Source organism: Engystomops pustulosus, chromosome 3, assembly GCF_040894005.1.
Source record: "Engystomops pustulosus chromosome 3, aEngPut4.maternal, whole genome shotgun sequence".
Lineage (NCBI taxonomy): Eukaryota > Metazoa > Chordata > Amphibia > Anura > Leptodactylidae > Engystomops > Engystomops pustulosus.
In genome coordinates, this window is record NC_092413.1 from 174,517,919 (window position 1) to 174,538,385 (window position 20,467).

Consider the following 20,467-nt stretch of genomic DNA (forward strand, 5'->3'; position numbering starts at 1 on the left):
CTCCTACAGAAAAATCTGAAGATTGTTCTATGTAAGAGGCAGGACTCGTAGGCCTTCTCTGCGAGTCTTAGCAGCAGTCACACAGGGTTATACATGAAAATACTTTATCAAATCACATAAAACCAAGTATCTGCACACTCTGCAGATAGGGCGAAATATGAAATCTGACATATCTACATTAGATTAGAACTTTTGCATATGGTTTTGTAGATATACAATCCATTATTGGAGGAAAAGCCCTGCTAAGAATAGAACTTACAACATCGTCAAAGCCAGCAATATAGGCCCAGTGTCCAGGAAAGGGGTCATGGTCAGCATGGTCACGTTTTATGGCTGTAGAGGGCAGTGTGGGGATCATCACTGATTGTAGAGGTATAAGGATCTCACTGAATGTTTGCTCTTCTACCAACTTCTTGAGCAGTCTGAAGTGGACACTCATACTTAAAGTGCCACTGTTTCCATCAACCTAAAAAGAAGAAGGAAAAACATACACGTCTAAACCAGATTGTGGGTGTTGTATGTACAATACAGTAGTCCCAGCTGTATATGGAAATAATTTAGCTGGCCCTTAAAGTGCAAAACAACATTTATTTTAGGTCCTTAAGGGGGATAAGATGAAAAAAGTGGAAAGAATAAACTTATGTACAATTTGTACTTACAGGTTTATTGCACAACTCAAGTAGCTTGTCAGTAAGGCGGGTGGCATCTCCTATGAATTTCCCAAGAGCAGGCTTCATGTGAATGGCTTTATTGAGTATCTCTTTGCATCGATTTACACGCATAGGATAAGACGACTGTATGGGAAAATACAAGCAATCAGAATCCATTAGGAGCATTTGGGTAATAACAATACTTGATGTCATGTGTACATTTCTATTATTTACTATGATAATATTCTTCCCTTGAGAAGGCCACATCTCTAGTTGTCAGCTATTTATGAATTTCTACTACATTAAAGCGTTTGGTCAAGATCAGGGTTTTTAATTCAGATTCCATGGGGTTATAAACATAAAAAATGCACAATACTCACCCCACTCCGGGTCAGCATGACACCACCGATCACAGCTAGGCTGAACCCAAAAAAAAAACCAGCCGACACTGCTGATGCTATAAATACACAGCAATCGAGCAGTGTGCATCCAGCCTCAACTGTAATATATAAAGTATGATTGCTGGGTGTTGTACCTTCATCGATAGGCCATTAGTAGGATTGGGTTGAAAACATCCCTTTCTTGACTACAACCAAACATGGCCTACAGTCAAAACCGCTACAGTAACACTGTATCCCAACGTGACGAATAATAAACCTGTTTGTATAAGAGTGGTATTGACAGTGGTTGGGTAGTCTGAATTTATGCTGTAAACATGCCTGATTGGATTTAGAGAGTTTGATAGCAGCCATTACCTTAGAAACAGCAGTCATCATCCACATTGCCTGCTGAGGATAAGCCACAAAGACTTTTGCCACAATTTCCATCAGTACTGCAAACACCTCATCATGAGAATGACAGATGCGAGAGATCAGCTGCGAGAAAGCGGTGAGAAACTGATACGGCGCTAGATAATTCTTATGTTCAGTTATGGCCTTATTAATTCTCATCAGATCATTCTTCATTTGCTGACGATCTGCCCGACCAGCTGTAATGGGATAAGCGGCAAAATGAAACTACAATCTTTATATTTAACAATAATACTTTCATATGTTCTATATCATTCATACCTTTATCCCATTCATAGGCTTTAGCGCCAAAGTCCAGCCACAAAGACAACATCCGAGGCATTGATTGATAGATGAACTGGTTTCCATATTGCAAGGACCTAAGGGAAGGTGAAATAAACCAGATTTATGCACAGCTTTCCTAAACTAGTATGATTGATCGCTAAGAAAATATTATGATCCTTGGAGGTCAGCTTTGAGGCATTAATGGGCTGTTTCAGTTTAAAGGAAACCTACCATTTCAAATGGTAGGTTTAAGCTGTAAACACCGAGCACCAGCTCAGGGTGAGCTGGTGCCGGTGCTTAGTTTCGTTAGTGTTAAAACCGTTTCGTTAGTGTTAAACTTTATAGCAGAAGCCGCTTCGGCGTGCGCGGCATTTCCTATGTAGGCGCGCGCACGATCGTGCGCACGCAGCGCCGAAGCAGTTTATGCTATAAAGTTTAAAAATTTGAAATGGTAGGTTTCCTTTAACACCTATGCAAAGGAGCCCCTCCATTTAATTCTATGTGAATGCTCGAAGAGATCTTCTATAGCAAGTGCTCATCACTGGCACAGAGAATCAGTGGGCCAGCTTCACCAGCGATATGACCTTTATTATTACATATTAAACAGAAACTGCAATAAGAAAAACTGAACATAAGTATTCACCTCCCAAAGTGATATACTATGTATCGGATCAGGTCCCCCTGCTTCTCCATCTTATTTTCCGTTACCATAGGCATCAGTTTGTCGTAATACTTGGCAAGGTAAAAGTGTCCATCTTCCCATTCTGGTAACAAACTGGTCACATCCTGTATTATATAGACAAGAGAAAGACAAACAATCAATATTACACAAATTTACACCTTATTAAATGGGTTGCTTGGCGAACAAAAACAATTGGCGTCTGTGTATCATGAGATACATAATTTATTACTATAAAAAGCACAGCCAGTCTTTTACCGAAGATGAAGATTTTGCTTAATACTTGCTTTGTATTTTTTCATCACGGCATTGCTTTCAAAATTGGCCGTCTCATCCATAAAGCGTCCTTCTAGGAGCATGGCTCTGCCATGGATCAGCTGCTGCTCTGGGGTTAAAGTGTTAACCGCCTGGAACATCTCTGCCCCCTTCTGAAGGACTATCAGGGCCTGGTGCACATCACCCTATGCAGTATGACAGAAGAATTAGGGTTATCTATAGTGGAATACACTGACATATTTCCAACGTACTTATTACCAGCATTTATTCTTTGAGAGGTTGGATCACTTACCTTAGACCACAGCCACTTAGCACGTTCAACATTAAGCTCAGCCAGCCTGGTCTCTCCTGCATTGAGGAGCGCATTAAATGCAGTCTGATGGTGGCCTGCTTTTCGGGCAACACGAGCGCTCTGAAGCCAACATTCCCCTATCATGTCAGTATAACCAGGCCTAAAAAATAAAAAAAAACTTCACTTTAAGGATATCTACCACCATTTTCTCGGTGGTAGACTGTCCTATAACGCACCTGCGTTACTTGCTGGGGATGACTGAGCCTTTTTTAGTTTCCAACGAGGCATCCGTCAGAGCCAGAAAATAAGGTTATAAAAATATTCAAATGAGCCAGAGGCGCTCAGTGACGCATCTGCCGGGCGCCTCCTGGCTCCTCCGATACCCAATTTATGCACGCTTCCCGCTACATTGTTATGCGCCCTCTGGTTAAAAGGCCAAAGTCAATCCCCTGGATGCTGTTTTTGCAACTCGTTATACTGCATGTCTAAGAAATACTTTTGGAACATGTATTAGGTTTCTTTGCTATCCCATGATGAGCTATTTTTATGGTGAAACGTTGTACGTGGGATCATATTTCTACATAACTGCCAAAAACCTACCAACCTAATCTATATACCTGGGACCAGGCAAAATAGGTGCATACCTAGGGATTCCATTGTAGGGATAGGTTCATGTTGAGGTGGCATCTATCAAGGGATGCGGCTCCAAGTTGAAGCTTAGGGCTTGTAGCCTTTATGGAGAAGGTGCACCACGGACAGCTTTATTGTGGGTCCCTTGGCAACAATTGTCATTTCCTATCCTATATGTTTGTCTCTTTGTGTCACCTTCTTTGTATTGTGATCTATATATATTCCCTTATCTCGTGGTCTATGCATACAAGGTGGCCTATCTTACCACATCAAGCACCTGAGAGGATAAGTGTATGAGCATCATTTAGGGACATCTTACTGTGTGTGGTTGCGGGTTGTTCACCCCTTGGCACTTATTTGCCAGTTTTTATGTACGAGGTCATATTGCTTTCAAGTATTTTCATGCTATAACTAGTAAAATTTAAGTTGTAGACGTACCATTTATACTTATTTAGGTTACTGTATGAGCAGCCATTAACACCGTCACATGTATTCTAATACATAAAGCTAACACATGTCTAATGATATGGTAAGACAATTTGGTTTACAATCATCAAATTTTGTACAGCTGCTCTCTGTCACCCTATTGTGCCAAATATATTATGGTCATTAATATGAGCTCTGAGCTTTCATTGGTTACTAAGGGCAATGTGTATAACACAGCTTATGTGTGAGGTAATATAATAGATAGAGCAGTTATTTACTATCCAGGGAATCGCTGGGGGCTACAGCTAGTACTTCATAAAAGCTAAAACTTACCTCTTACAGACAGTCAGTAGAGCCCTGCGTAGTGCCAGAACTGGCTCTCTTGCCCTGTAGGAGTTTTGGGTCATTTCCAGCCGTGCGGGCCAGTTAAGAGAATCTGTATTTGAGTCACCAGCAGGTTCCTGGAGCAAGAGCTTTACACGATGTTCAAACTCACACAACATGTGGAGCCTTTGGAGTAAATGGAAAAGAAGAAGTAAATCTCAATCACACAAATTATGTGCACTATATAATTAAATCACATGTTATGGATTGCAAATCCACAGTAAGGAGAACTTAATTTGGGTCAATAACAAAATCTGTGATGCATGTACTATTAGACATAGTGGGGCAGATTTACCCGGTCCAGTCGCGATCCAGCGGCGCGTTCTCTGCGGTGGATTCGGGTTTTCCGGCTATTCACCAAGGCAGTTCCTGCGCTGCTGCGATGAAGTTCGCCGAGGTCCCCCGGAGTTCGCGATCCTATTCCTGGTGAAGGTAAGCGCGTGTCCAGCGACACTTTTTTTTTTTTTTTTAAATCCGTCGGGTTTTCGTTCGGCCAGCCAACCCCCCCCCCCTTTCCCTCGTTTGCATGCCGGTGCCGATGCACCACAATCCGATCGTGTGCGCCAAAAACCAGGGGCAATTCAGGGAAAATCGGCACAAATCGGAAATATTCGGGTAACACGTCGGGAAAACGCGAATCGGGCCCTTAGTAAATGACCCCCAGTATGAATTACATGCATACTTGTCTGAGAAAAATTCTGTGTTGTAATGTACCGTAGTATAAATGAAGTGAAGACCCCCATTGCGTTATGCAGGATTTTACATCAGAATCCAGAGCAAATTCATATCAAAATCGACAGGAGACACTTGCAGATTTTGAAGATAAGATTTACTTTAAAAAAATAATAATAAAATAAAGAAGAATTTGTAGATTGGATCTACTGTGGATACAACTTCACAGAAAATATGAAATGAGATGTTGAAAAACCTCTTCTTTTAAAATACTTCAAATCCCCCAACAACCCCCACCCCCGGTAACCTTTGCCACATGCATGTAGCCTGTATAATCAGTAGAGAAATAAACATGCACACCTTACTATATACTCATATCCTCGCTGGTAGGATCCTCTCTCAAAGCTGGCAGCAGACAAGGGCACTATCTGCTCGGCCCGCACCACCTTGAGCGTGTCATAGAAAGCTTCTCTCTCCTGCTTCTTGGATAACAGCAGCAGCTGCCCCAGTCTGATGCTCCAGTTGGTAGATTTTCTATCTGTTAGGCAAGACAACTGTGTTACAAAGGACTCAGAGCAAGAATATTACTGCAATGTGAAATGTCCTTGTGTACATGGATTGTCCACAGGTATTGCACACACACACACTAATATATTATATATATATATATATATATATATATTATATATATACACACACACACACACACACACACACACACAGAGGGAGCGATATATATCATCACAGCATGTGTTCTGCAGTATGAAATGTAAGAAACCATCACAAAAAACAGACTTCCATAAGTGCTCTACAAAGATCAGAAATGGTATGTGTAACCTGCTAAATCACAACCCAAAATACATGTACACACTATTATACCACCGGGTCTCAATGTCTGTTAAATCCATAGCTGCTTCACATTAACTTTCTCTGTTTCGTATATATTAGTTGTACAATGATTACCTGTAGAAAGATATTCATCCACCAAGTCCCATTTGGAGAGCTTCCAGGCTGCCTCAACTCTGTAAGTGTTCAGTTCAGCTGTCCATTCAGGCCTGGGGATTGATCAAACCTTTTGGTTACCATTACAATGCCTCTCCAAAGCCAGATTATACAATAGAAATCTCTAGTGACTATCCCGGGACCAAGTTTTATATTTTAATTTTTTTTACCCAAGAGGGAGAGTGGGATAAGCCAGTATTGTCCTAGATATAAAGAAATCCAACATGATCATTTCCAGAATGGGCATCCTGCTCCCATATACATTGCACTTGGTCAATGTAGGAAAAACTGCAATATCTGACAGAAATGTATCCAATTTACACACACCCAGATGTGTAAAACCCACCTGTCAACTTTTTTCCTACATTTGCTAAAATAAGAACAATTGAATACCAAATCATTGCCAAATGCAACACAATTTAGGCGATAGTTCCTCTAAGTATACCCATTCACACACATTGTGGAAAGTAAGGATACTTACCGACTATTAAGAATTCCATTTACTTGTGTAATCACCGTAGACAACTGACCAAGACCCAACATGGATTTCACTACTCCATGATAGTGCATAATCTGCAGAAAAAGAAGAAGCCAGTAATGTAATGCTGGTATATCACAGAGGTCACGTCATACGTAGAAATATCTCACTGGACATTACCATCCTTCTGCTGAGAACCCAACGTAAAAATTATTCCTCTATTTCCCCTTTAAACGAACCCACACAAATGTTTAGTTAGTTTTGGTTAGTTTAACTGACAGGTTGAGGTGATAAGGCAAGAAAAGGATATTTTTCTCTGATAAGAAATTTAAAGTTTGTTGAACAGTCACCAAGATTGATTATTATAAAACTTGAGTCTACCTCTTCAGGCTTGAGCTGTATGGCTCGGTCATAGCAGGCTGTAGCATCTCTCAGTAACCCAATGCTTTCATGTTCCAGGATCTGTTCCTTCAGAGACGCCTCTTTCTTACGAATAGCACTCACCCCAGCTACACCATCAGGTTCATGCATAGCCGCATAAAGTTTCTGGACAAGATGCAAAAAAAAGACATGGTCTTACAAACTGATATAAAAGCCATGTGAGAAAGAAACATTTTAAATTACAAATGCGGTCAAATCTGCGAGATGAACAATATAAAGCAGAGGAAGCTCAAGTGGACTCATACATAGCCTTGTGTGAAAACACTCACTCAGTATGCAGACCACCCACTGGACTATTCTAGAAACGATAACTGTTATTTTTCACAACAAAATAACGTAATACAATCGACTCAGTTTGTCTGCTCTCTAACATGACAGTGGATAAGAATGCATTTTCATGGTGACAAGTTACATAGTTTAAGGTGTAGTCAGGTTGGGCCACAGTGTCTAAACATATCAAAGTACTTATACTTACCTGTTTCCATCACTCCTGTCCAGGTTACTTTGTATACAGAGGCTCAGTGGCGATGCCACATTGACACCACACGGTTGCTGTGTTAGGCTGTGGGGTTTGCACATGGACAAAGCATCGTTCATGTTGGTGCAGTGCTGGAGAGGAGCTCCGGAGACAGGCGTGTATGTATGTTCCTTGTTCCATAGGGAGGCCAGGATTTAATATTGATTTATTATCAGATGGATAGCCTATCAATATGTCTGGCATGGGTTTAGTAGGATGTGAAGAGACTGCAAAGTTAATCTGAGGACTAAGGGCTATTCTCACACAACCCAATTCAATTTATATGTAAGGAAACGTTGTAAATAATTTTCAATAGTAACTGTGACAAAAGGTAAAGACAACTATGATCTGTAATAATGGCTGCAACTGAAGACCAGTTCAAGATATTAGTAATAGTAGCGTGAACTTCAAAAAATCCTTTCCATTTACATGTAAAATAAAAATAGTGGTAGCAGTACATGCAATACATTTAACATGCCTAAATTACTAAAAGCACATTGATAGCTTAAAAATTTTCTATTACCAAGCAGCTGCTCACCTGCAAAAATCCCAGGTGTTCCTGAATCTCTTGCTTTTTTTCCGTGATAAATGACTCAAAGTGCATTACAGCTCTCGTATAAGCTTTGGAGCGAAATGAAGCTACGGCCAGAGTATCCTGAGGTATGAGCTCTAGAAACTTGGTCACATTTTGATACTCAACATATTCCTCGTTAAAGTTTGCTGATGGAAAAATACAATCATTAAAATTTAAATAAATATAAAATAGATTGAAAAAACAAAACTTTAATGAACAAGACAATGACAAGTTTTGTTTCGCTGTTAGTTTCTTTATGTTAAAATATTAAATTGTGGGACAACTAATGCTTTAACGCCTGTAAATTTCCTAAAACTAATAAGAAGATTGCAAAGAGAAAGATTACAGCTGCACTGCAGGCAAATGATTTTATGTGATTTCATGACATATATGCTTAGTGTACAGTTCCTAATGCTACTAAAGCTATAGGACCTGTGATGATGTCACCCTGGTCACATGACATTATAGCAGCATACAGAGATAGGGATGGAGAGGAGCTGCTGGACTCAGCCTGAGGAGGCCACGCCCACCTGGACTCCATGTAGCCATGCTTAGTTACCAGGTAAAACTATAGAGTTGAATATATAGGAATCTCAGGGGAATATTTTTTAGCTACAAGCAGGGTGTCAGATAGTTACTAGAGCTCTATAGGAACCTGTCACTACCTGTATTTGTGAAAATAGTGGTGACGGGTTCCCTTTAAAACCATATTTGCAATGACAAAATTTTCCACATCCACCTCTAGTGAACCGGGGGTGGAAGGTAGGGGGAATGAAATAGACTCTGCTCCCCCCCCCATGCTTTTGCTTTCCAAAATAGGCTTATTAACCTCATGCCAAATTACCAGAGCCATTATCTGTTGGCTGCTGTGGCAGTTAGCCTGGATAGCAACCAATATTTACTGTCTCTATTTGCAAAAAATCTTTTCTTAACTCATTCTATTTTGTTGTAGCCAAGAGTGGTTATTTAAGGTGATGAAAGTGGTTCACACCGAAACCTCGCCACTGTTTCAATAAACTTCACCCTTCAGAATTTTGGATTTTTGGAGGGCTGCCTACACTTTTTTCAACTTTAGATATATAAATAGATAGATATATACACAATATATATATATATATATATATATATATATATATATATATATATATATATATATATATATCTATCAAACGCAATGCTTTTATTACTGTAACTAACCTTTCAATTCGCCACGGCCTCCACTTTTGACGTTGCTTTTCTCAGCATGAAGTGCCTGGAATTTCTCCCTTGACCAATGTGTAAGGTGATCGAGCATTGAAAAGACAGTTTGAGTACTGAGCTGGCTAAGATCAGACGCATTGTCCTGTAGACGTCGAACCCAGGGATCATCGTGTTTCAGAACTGCTGTTATTTCAGCGTGAACCTGAGAAAATATAAGTTAAGGTGTGTATTCATGTAGACAGAATTTTTAGAACTCAACAATATGCTAATAGTTTTATAAAGTGTTCATGTAGAGGAAAAAGTTACACATTGTTAGGTATCACATGCCCAAGCAGAGCAGGAGGCGGCCAGAATCCTTGTAACGCCCCTTACCTCTTTCTGATCTTCTTTGCTACCTCCTAACAACACATAGACAAGGATGTGCGGCAGAAGATAGATGGTAACTTTGAAGTCATGTTTCATCATTATACTACAGCAAGTGAAAACTTTTCTTGCAAATTCATGCCTGACCTAAGAAAAACAAAAAGTAAAAATAATTTTATCATAGCACAGGAGACACTCAATGAACATTTATTAGTATAAATTAAGCATATTAGGCAATCCTCAGAGATCTAGCGCCGCTTTTATTAGTTCTCTAGTCTTTCAGTGTCATTCAGTATAGTTGAAAAGGAAAGGTTGTTATCCTGCTTGCAAAAGAGTGTAGCTTGAGACTTTTGTCCAAGATTATCTTAGAGTACACCAACTAATAGGTGAAATACAAATAAGCAACAACATTCCCCCACAATACAAATCAAATAACTATATGTATGATTTCTGTTAGAATAGTGATTCCAACAGAAATCATGTTATAAAGTGATCCCAATCATCATGCGACCACAGGCCAAGGAGACTTAACTCTGAGCTACATGATAACAAATTGTTGAGAAAGTCAACCACTGGGAAAAGATACCATAAGTGACTAAATATGCCCAAATACAGACTACCATATGAAGCCAGGCACTTCCATGACCACTTCATGAAAATTTGTGATACGTTGGATAATACCCCCAGCTACTCAGAGAAAGTGCGAGGGCAAGTTGGTTTACTAATAAACCTGATGAGAAATCACCTTAAAAAAATCAATATGAAAAGTAAAACACAACTTTTACTTTAATATTAAATGGAATGAAAACATGAAGTAATGATGGAATAACAAGTAACCTGCATGTAATACCAGTCTGAAAAAAAGGATATAGGAACCTAATAGGGGTACTCTCCTATGTGTGGCAAAAGTAATGCAAAACGTAGAAGGCTTAAATATCCCTCTTGAGGGCTCACATCCTATACTGACACCTACTTGCAGGACCTTAATGCCTTAACCTGTGCATTAGTTCATTAACGGAGCCAGTAACCTCAGAGTTAGGTTCTGGTCGGGGCTTTCGTTTAGGGTAATAGCTCCAAAGTAAAGCAATTTAGGATGTGATAGTTTTGTGCTGCGACATAGGGCAATACAGGGACAGTAACCATGTGCGTCATGTAGACCCTTGGCCATATTGACAATTCTATGATCCCTCTACTTCTCACCTGTGTACTTCACACGCTAGTATGCTTCATTCTTGTGTCGTGTGTACAAGGACGTACTGACTGTGACCTAACTGGAGACCATGGATAGTCCTTCAATATGTCCTTACGGAGTAATATGGATAATTGACCTTTGAACCACAAGGTGAGCCCTCCAGATGGATATTTAAGCCTTCTATTGTTTGCATTAATTTTGCCACACATATGGGTCCTATATCATCCTCCTTTATTTTTAGACTGGTATTACATGCAGGTTACTTGTTATTCCTTAATTACTTAACGTTTTCATGCTGTTCTTATACAATAATATAACTAACTGATCTGTAGTGCTATATGGATGGATGTTTGGACATTGGATTTTAATACACAGTTAGGGCTCTTGTATGCAAACGTGTGGAGCCCATGTAAAATTGCTCTATGGTACACACAGAGCAGAGGACAGGAGTCCATGAATTATATACAAATATAATGCAAGGACGTTCCCTTTGCCGGCTGAATAGCTGCAGAGGCACTAGGGGGTTAATTTCCTAAGGGTTCGCAGATCGCACTTTCGGCGGATTATTCGTCTTTTTCGGGACTGCACTTTTGGACAGTCATTTAACAGGTGTCTGCTCTGGGATTGTGTCGCACACAATCCGTTTATTGGCACAGCTGTGCTGGCTTCCATGCAACACAAATTGAAGGGCATGACGATTAGGACGACCCGACTGATTCGGACTGAGCACAGGATTTAACTTTCAAGTGCAAATCAATGCACTTACATGCACCACTAAAAAGATGGTGATCTCTGTCGGACCTAAGCGGGGAAGTGACAAATGCAGAATATCGGGCGCACGTTCTTAGTGAATCGCGGCACAGTGCATTGTCATCTGACAATGCACTTTCTGTGAACTCCAGTAGATGGGTAAGTAAATGTGCCCCAATGCTTCCTGTTCCTGCATTATGAGTGCAGCCAGTGGGATTGTGCCACCATATGGCAGGTTTACACAGGTTGCACACATTTGTGTGCAAGAGCCCTTAGGTGGTCAAATCTGTTAAACCCCAAAATCCATTACCACGACAGTCTATAGGGGAGAAAGGTTAACATTGTCTCTTTATTATAGTACAGTACCTTAGTGATCAAGTAACCAGCCCAGCAAGCAGACCAGTCTGCAAAGTTACTTCCCAGCCTACTGAGGTATATAGGTTTCTTTATGTTTGTCCAATTGATAGCCTTACGAGAACTTTTGTACCTGTTAAAGAAAAAGGGACAACAAAAGTTGTTGAACCAAAAGGCTAAAAGAAAAGAACTACACACTCAAAGAATTACCGTGTGGACAACGAAAACGTGTATAAAACCATACCTACCAGTAGGAGGTTCTCATATATAGTAATGAAAGCTGCAGAATAAAATGGATGTAAACAAAGAAAGTACCGTACCTACTCTGTCCCCACTGGCTGACCACAGGTTGGTTTCTGCTCCGATTATTGCAGGCTTATTACAGCCTACAATGATGTGATGTGGCTGTTAGTAAATTCCAGATTAAGCATTCCAGAGAGGAATATAGTCACCACATCCCATTCAATTCATTCATCCATTTATGGATGTGGGTAAAAAGACCCCACTCACAGTTGTGCATGAAATTTTACAGCAGATGTAGAATGTGTTTGTTGTAGCCTTTATTTGTAACCTAAAGGGCAGACTAGATGGACCATGTGGTGTTTTTGTGCTACAAATAGATCAGCTTAGATTAGACAACAGATTTTTACCTGACAATAAATACCTTGTGTTGAGATGAGGTTCCAATATCTCCTGAACATGTTCGGGAAATCTCCTCCAGAGCCTGCGTCCAGGACAATCAGTTCTTCCCTCTTTGCATTCATAAATGGATAACAGCTCCTTAAGTTGTATGTAAACCAAAAAAGAAATATGTTAGATACATTGGCAAAGCTTTGAAATAGAAATTACTTTTGCCTAGTAGAAAATTAACAATACTGTTTAGGTGCCATTTTAGTGATCCCTTTTTAGTGAAAATGTTGAAGCATAGTAGACTAAATTTTCAAAAAATTTGGGGAAAAAAGGACTACTTTGTCTAGATACAACTTAAGAATAAAGAGTCCACAGACAGATAGATTTTCAAAGAGATTTTAAGAAGCACCTACTAATATAGCATGTGCTAAAGGGGATTTACGAGCTATAACTATTAGGGTACGGTCACATGCTGCGTTTCCGAGCACTGAGCTAACGTTGGGACAGTGCTTTTAGACCGATCTGATTAGCGTTTCCAATGCAACGCATGCAATTGCTTATCGACTGCATGGATTTCACTGCAAAAGCAAATGCTGTCAGGCCAAGGCACTCCCCCTTTGCGCTAGTGCTGCCCTTGGAAATGCAGCGCAAGCACTATGTGTGACCGCACCCTTAGTGGCCCATTTATGGGATACAATTTAAGCAAATACAGGAGCTATAGTACAATGTACTACTACAGCATTTTCTTTACCTGAATAGCATAGGCAGCAGAATCCTGAGCCCGAACATTATCAGCATATGCCAGAAAGGCCCTTGTCAGTTCCATTAACAGTTCATAGGAAAAATTCATGTCTTCAACTCCGGTCTAAAAAAATAAAATAATATGTTATTCTTTTTTCTAAAGAGGTTTTGCAGTCTAAGAATATTAATTTACTTTCCCATTAACAGCTTCATGGGGGTCTAAAACCCAGCATACCACATCAATTATTTGTCCAGGGCTGTCCTGGACTGCACCTTACTAGAATCTTGGTACAGGTTAGACCAGACATGACCTCTTAGTAATTCTGGAGTTTCATGACTGAATCACAAAACACCAATACATTCTCATCTGTTATGTTTAGAGGAAGCATAAGCTCAATAAATAGCAAGCTGTAACTTACAACAAAGGTTGAACCTTTCCCTTGGGTTTCGCTAACAGAAAAGTCCAATCTTCCAGGATCAATTGCACCCAACTGGCCGAGGCATTCACCACAAAGCAGGCGAGCCTGTGGACTGGCATCTTGGCAGCCAATTAACAGCACTGTCACCAGCCGAGAAATAACTGGCTCCACAGTCTCACTGTCTGTCGAGTACTGTAATAGTTTTGCCTATAAAAATAAAATCTCCACGTTAGAAAGCAAAGTGCCAAGAATATGCAAAATAATGGTCAACTATTCCAAGAAACAACAAACTAACTTTACAACAAACTGACTTAATTTATAGTACTCAATGTTTGTATGTGTACCCAGCAGTGCCAAAAACATTACATACATTAGCATATATATATTTGGCTAGAGACCTAGTTGTCATGGAGGCAGGAAGGGAAAAAAATTGCCTGATAAATGGAAATGATAGCATCATCTTTATGTTAAAATGTTTTTATACATTCACTTTTCCCATCAATTCATGCACAATTTAGTGAGAGATAAATATTATACGTCAAGCAGATAATGATATAACTAGCTAGAAAGTGTATTCTGTCAATCTACTATGTTAATTCAACCTTTAAAAGGTGTTCTCACCCTTCTCCGGTGCCATGGTGGTCTTCATGTCTGTGGCACAGACCACAGGACATCACAAGGAGACCTCCATGACACTGGAACTGGGAGCCAAACCACTGTAAATATTCTCTCTTTTTACTTTGTCACCTCGTCCAGGGGTTTATAGGATCCCTGGAAAACCTCTTTAGTAGCAAATAACAGATTTAGCATAAGAAAGGATACCTGATTCTTATATAGAGTCTCCTTTAAACTAGTGAGAGCGTGAATGCGAACATCAACATTTTCATGCTGGATGGCTTTTATAGACAACTTCATTGCCGTCTGCAAGTCTGTGCTTTTATTAGTTTCCTGGAAATAAAATACACAACATAAAGACAGAAAAAAGGAAAAATTAAACCAAATCAACTAAAAATATATATACGTGACAAATGTATACAAGTTGAGGGCCCGAAGAAATATGTATCAGGTTTATCAAAAGTGTCAGAGAACAAAACTGTTCCAGTTGTTCATGGCAGCCAATTAGAGCCCAGCTTTAAAGGGGTTTTCCCATTTAAGAAAACTCTCAAGTCTCAACCCCCTAGTGATGTTAACACAACAAAGATCATTTTAACCCTTTACTTCACAATTTTACTCAGTGATAGTCAGTGTAAGATTCCAGGGTGTGGGCGGGGACTCTCTAAGCAGACACTTCATGGTCCATCTAGTTCTTTGTGCTGAAAATGTGGTTAGATTATCACGGCACCGGCTTATATACACTTTTTTAAATTACCTAAACAATGTACTAGTATCTGACATAGAAATAGCGATGAGACAGATTAGAGATGAGATGATGAGATCCATGAGATGCCTATTACACACTGTCAGCTCTACTACATATCTGCTATACCACAACACACTATATCTCCTGTGCCTTCCTCCCCTCATAAATAACTTATCTTTCTGTAGCTTGCAGTACTTCTCATGCTGTTGCCAACAGGATGTGTCAGTGTGTATCAGTGAGCGAGCTCCCTCCTGGACTGCAAGGGGGCGGGGCTAGAGTGCAGGGAGCAGAGACAGTGATACCAGCTCCGTGAAGCCTCTGGCATGATGTATGCAGACCCTAAAGTCAGAAGTTATAGGGTTGTGTCTAAGGGCAACTGATTTTTACACAATTTACTTTAGGCTAAAAGAAGGGGGTCAGATGGTTACTAGGGTTATTTCTATAGGAACCTGCCACTAGCTGTATTTGTGAAAAAGCTGAGCTGTGATTGGTTGTCATGAATAACTAGAACTGTTTTTCTTTCAGATACAACAGTATTGCAGAAATACAACTTAAAACAGCCAGGCACTGGCTGTAAAACATTTTGAACATACTTTTCGGTATTGTTGAAGAACCTTCAGTATTGGTTTGAGTTCTGGATGACTGGGAAGGAAATATATTTCGTGGAGGAAATCTTGAACAGCATCTCTAATAAAATAATAAAATTCCAGTTAAAAACGTTGGTCACTTTTTCCACAAATGTTATTGTTTGTATGACGAATAGTTATAACATTTTCTTATATGCTTTCTGTATCAATACCTCACACTTGCTGCCACTCTATAGCAACATTCATTGGGGAAATCTAGCAATATGAAAATACATTTATTTTCATACTTTTGTTTTACATTTTTTCTTTTGAATACAAAGAATGAGACTGAGATTGAGCTGGGCAGTTTGTATAAATTGATTGAGATTGAGGTGGGCAGGCTTTGTGCATAAAAATCCGTCCCTTGTCATGTGAAGTCACACAGGCGCATGACTCGTTAGTATCACAGAGAGTAATCAGAGCTGTGTGTGATAACGAGCCGTGCACTTGTGTGACATCACATGACCAGGGACAAAATTCTGCCTACAGGAAGTTATGTAAAGTTATGTTCCTTTCTATAGAATGCCAGCAAGCAAAGATCTACAAAACAATGCAGAAAGTAAATTGTAATATTGCATAACTTTTCATCATACAAACAATAACATTTATTTGCTGAAATGGGAATACCCCTTGAATTCTGTACTATATGCAAGTCTCAAGCCATATTATTAAAAAAATTGACCTTAAAGTGTTTAATTCATTATATATTTTCATAATTAGAATACTAAAAAAGTAGATAAACAAATTCAATGCAATAAACGTCTTTCTAAAATAGTAATAGCAGGTGCAGCCTCATTTTAAGTGCTCAGCAGGCTCTTCCATCTTACCTGTTCTCCACAATTAGATAATGGAAAACAGCCACTGTTTCTTTAGGCTGAATATGTAAGAGGGGCAATAAGGCAACTATGACATGGCTGAGAAGAGAGCCGAGGTATGCCTGATCCAGACATCGCACAAACAAGTCCCATGATCTAAAACGGGTAATAAAACATGCGTAAACATCTTCATTATGAAATGGTCAGTAAAACAATACAATACAGAGAAAAAAAATTACCTGCAACACAGCTCAGGAAAATCCTCCTTATATCGAAGCCCAGTCCTCAGGGTTGTCATCATCTTTACTCTTACTGAACTTATGTGTTTCGGTCCCATGAGTTTCATCAGAGAGACCAGGCTGTTCAAGGCCTAAGAATAAGCAAATCTGTAAAATGTCATGGATCTGTATTTTCAATGAACATAGTAACTGCTGCTTGTTTCTGGATTTTAGAACATGACTTAAACAAAATGGAACCAAGTGCGACCGGATTATGTCAATATATTCACCAAGTTATCACAACTTGCAGCATTGGACAATTTTAACCTTTATGTCAATTAAAATGAATATACCTTATTGTTATGCATTGAATCCAAAATTCACAATGTACAACCAATGATTAAAAATTATGTATAGTTTAGAAACCACAACAGTGAAATATGTGCAATAGCCCAGCCACCCCTAAGGACGCCCATGTCAAAACATAGGAACAGTAGATATGTCCTCTACAACAGCAAACATACTATATAAATATACCATATTTACTCGAGTATAAGCCTAGTTTTTTTTTTGTGCTAAAACCCCAAACTCGGCTTATACGCGAATAAAAAAAATATATATAGGTTTTACCAGGTTTTTGTGGTAAAATTAGGGTCCTTGGCTTATACTTGGGTCGGCTTATACTCGAGTATATACAGTACTTCTATATCTATTGATCTAGAGAGCAAAGGAGCCTCAGTAGACAATACATGTACAGGCGTTCCCCTACTTAAGAACTTACAGACGACTCCTAGTTACAAACGGACCTCTGGATATTGGTAATTTACTGTACTTAAGCCTTTGGTTACAATAAACAGTTATAAAAGTTATCAAAGGTGTCTGTAATTAAGTTTTAGTGTTAATCCTGGTTCTCATGACAACCCGTTTTTTAAAATCAAATTGTCACTAAATGTTACGATATCAAAACAGCAGTTTTAATGTACATCTATAAAGTATAATAATTTTAATGTAACAAATTAGTAAAAAGTGGTAACATCTTTTGCAGCTTAGTAATTTGTACACATCATAAATATGATTTTGAAGTATTGGAAAGTCCAGAAGAACGTCTCCATATTGTATTATTACAATGACACTAATAAACAGCACTCAGCCACTTCTGTAACTAGTCATCCTGACCAATACTTCCACATTAGCAATAAATGTAGGTCCATGTGGTGGGGCCCCATTGATGTTTATTAGTATAAAAATGCTTACCATCTTCTTGTCTTCAATGCCAATACTGGAGCTCAATAAATGCATATTAAAGAAAGCCAGTATCCCCAATAGTTTGGGTTGTAGATAATCAGCCTGCAAAATAATACAACTTGCAGTGAATCGCAGGTACTTCTCATTGCTCTAAATGTTACATTACACTCTAGTATTATCTTACCATGATCTCTGGTTTAGTAATGTTCCTCGGTCCCTGGTATGGGTCATCGCTGGATGCAAAGGAAGCCAAAATTGAGAGTCCATTGAACACCTGCTGGTAATGCTCCCCAAGCCGAAGCAGCAGCTCATTGTGCAGTCCCTGATAATCTTGTCTAAGCAAACTGCCCAGCTCAATCTCAGTCTCATTCTTTGTATTCAAAAGAAGAAATGTGGAACAAAAATATCAAAATAAATAACTTTTTTCATTTTTTTACAGTTCATTACACAAAAAAAGTTAAGTAAAATTGTTATACCACACACCTTCAGATAGTGAAGAGATTTTTCAAGTTCATCTTTGGTGCAGGAACAAACAAGGTGAGAAAAGATGTATTTAAAGTTATTGATCAAGATCTCCCTGCGATTGACGTTGAGCTGCTTGGCAATTGTTCTGATCAAAGCAGAGGCCACACGGCTGGCTTTGGCCGCGAGATATGGAAGCAAAAGTTGCAATGTCTTCTGTTGTAAGAAAAATACAAACATAATACAGATGACGTTCCATATGCAGATCTCCGTCTCCTTGAAGTCAGTTAAAGTGGGAAGTATAGAAAAACAATAAAAATCAATGAGGCACATTTACTAATGGATTTGCACCGCTTTGTGACACTTTTATCGCACTGTGCCCGTCCTTCAATGTCAAAATGGCTTGCACATGTATTTAAGTAGAGGGTGCGCTCTGATTTAGGGGGCGTGCCATCAGACAGTCCGACTGATTCGCAAGCCCTAGAACTTAGGCCCCTGCTACACCCGCGAGTGTGAACTCGCATCACAATCGCAACACATGCTGCCCGGATCGCACAGCCCGAACGCTGCAAACCAGAACTGAACTGACATGCTGAGTTCAGTTCCGGGTTTGCAGCGCTCGGGCCCTGCGATCCGGCAGCATGCGTCGCGAGTGTGATGCGAGTGTATAAGGGGCCTAAGATGCACCACTAAAAAGATGGTGAACTCTGACACACCTGAGGGGGAGAGCGACACATTCATGATATTGGGCGCCTGATCTTAGTGAATCGCAGCACAGTGCACTTTGTCAACTCCGGTGACCAGGTAAGTAAATGTGCCCCATCTTGACTAGTCTTCTGCTGCACCAGTGGATAAATTGGCATAGTGTAAGACTGACAAGTCCTACTATGCACCTTATTTGCGCTGTTTCAGACCCTCATCCCTCCCCTTTGTTTTACTTGTATAGAAAGTGTTAAAAAAATAAAAAAGGTCTAATAAAACACTTAAATGTAGTGAAAGGCCAGGGGGAAAAAAGTAGGAAGCAAAAAGTTCTTACTGTTAGAAAGCGGTTGAGGTCTGGGAAATCAAACACGTTGGCAATTTCAGACAAGATTTCCAGTGCTGCGTCTCTGTGATGTGCCGCCTCCTGCTTCTGCATCTCGCTGCTGCTCCCTGGTGTGCTAGAGAGGAGAGCTTGCTGGCTTGTGTGCAAAGACTCTACAAGGAACTGGATGCAAAGTAAAATTTCAAATCCATACATAGTGTGGTGTTAAATGTTACCTTAAGAAAACCTACCATCACGGATCTAGCCAATAAGGTAGGTGCGGTGACAGATTCCTGTAATCTAGGGCAGCCGTGTCTTTTTTATAATAAAACTTTCAGTCCCTCAGAAATGTTCTCTTACACATATTCAAATTTTCTTGAGATGCTACTGGGGCGTGGAGTAGCCACGGCGTGGTGCAAGAGCTACGGCTACTCCACGCCCCAGTATCTTTTTTTCGATCCCTCCTATGGCTTTTCTTCAGAGCATAGCTCCACGGCCCAGTAGCCTCTCAAGAAAATTTGAATATATGTAAGATAACATTTGTATTAAGTTCTGGGGCACAAAGTTTTATTGAAAAAAGATCGGCTGCCATAGGATTATAGGAACCTAGCCCCAGATCTACCTTATTATTAGGTAAATAAATATAATTAAAGGAAACCTACCATCATGGAGATATATATACATATACATACATACATATACACACACACACACATATACTAGCTTTAGATCCCGCCGTTATCCGCCGTGATAGTGAATAACTGCTCTTAGCTATAACAAAATAGAATTGGTTAACACAAAAATATTATCTATCTCTTCCCCGCCTGGTCACTCACTCTCCCTGACTGTCTCTCTCCCTATCCATCTTACCTCACACAAACTGTATTACACTCATTCCCTATAGTAACCAAGCAAAACTCAGAGCTCATATTGAGATAGCAGCTGAGAAGAGATTTGCCAAATTACATTGCGGT

The 20,467-nt window shown here is 39.7% G+C and overlaps 1 protein-coding gene and 1 long non-coding RNA gene across 2 annotated transcripts in view; one reads left to right on the forward strand and one right to left on the reverse strand.

Moving 5' to 3' along the window:
• Nucleotides 1-20,467, reverse strand: part of ATR (ATR serine/threonine kinase) — a 44,507-nt gene that overhangs the window by 8,799 nt on the left and 15,241 nt on the right. Inside the window, exons 14-40 of the mRNA XM_072143068.1 lie at nt 19,506-19,676; nt 18,491-18,685; nt 18,192-18,377; nt 18,017-18,109; nt 16,784-16,914; nt 16,557-16,700; nt 15,697-15,790; nt 14,566-14,691; nt 13,744-13,950; nt 13,335-13,448; nt 12,618-12,733; nt 11,966-12,086; nt 9,667-9,804; nt 9,292-9,496; nt 8,059-8,240; nt 6,944-7,108; nt 6,566-6,657; nt 6,046-6,137; nt 5,443-5,620; nt 4,360-4,536; nt 2,971-3,130; nt 2,690-2,863; nt 2,367-2,509; nt 1,721-1,818; nt 1,406-1,638; nt 660-794; nt 260-466 (exon numbers count right to left, since the gene is read on the reverse strand). Coding sequence (XP_071999169.1) covers nt 260-466; nt 660-794; nt 1,406-1,638; nt 1,721-1,818; nt 2,367-2,509; nt 2,690-2,863; nt 2,971-3,130; nt 4,360-4,536; nt 5,443-5,620; nt 6,046-6,137; nt 6,566-6,657; nt 6,944-7,108; nt 8,059-8,240; nt 9,292-9,496; nt 9,667-9,804; nt 11,966-12,086; nt 12,618-12,733; nt 13,335-13,448; nt 13,744-13,950; nt 14,566-14,691; nt 15,697-15,790; nt 16,557-16,700; nt 16,784-16,914; nt 18,017-18,109; nt 18,192-18,377; nt 18,491-18,685; nt 19,506-19,676 — 4,077 coding nt within the window. The remainder of the gene's footprint in view (nt 1-259; nt 467-659; nt 795-1,405; nt 1,639-1,720; nt 1,819-2,366; nt 2,510-2,689; nt 2,864-2,970; nt 3,131-4,359; nt 4,537-5,442; nt 5,621-6,045; nt 6,138-6,565; nt 6,658-6,943; nt 7,109-8,058; nt 8,241-9,291; nt 9,497-9,666; nt 9,805-11,965; nt 12,087-12,617; nt 12,734-13,334; nt 13,449-13,743; nt 13,951-14,565; nt 14,692-15,696; nt 15,791-16,556; nt 16,701-16,783; nt 16,915-18,016; nt 18,110-18,191; nt 18,378-18,490; nt 18,686-19,505; nt 19,677-20,467) is intronic.
• On the forward strand, nt 8,499-16,084 carry LOC140122319 (uncharacterized). The gene is made up of 3 exons (XR_011854309.1): nt 8,499-8,656; nt 9,337-9,516; nt 15,629-16,084. It is a non-coding gene; the product is annotated as an uncharacterized lncRNA (long non-coding RNA).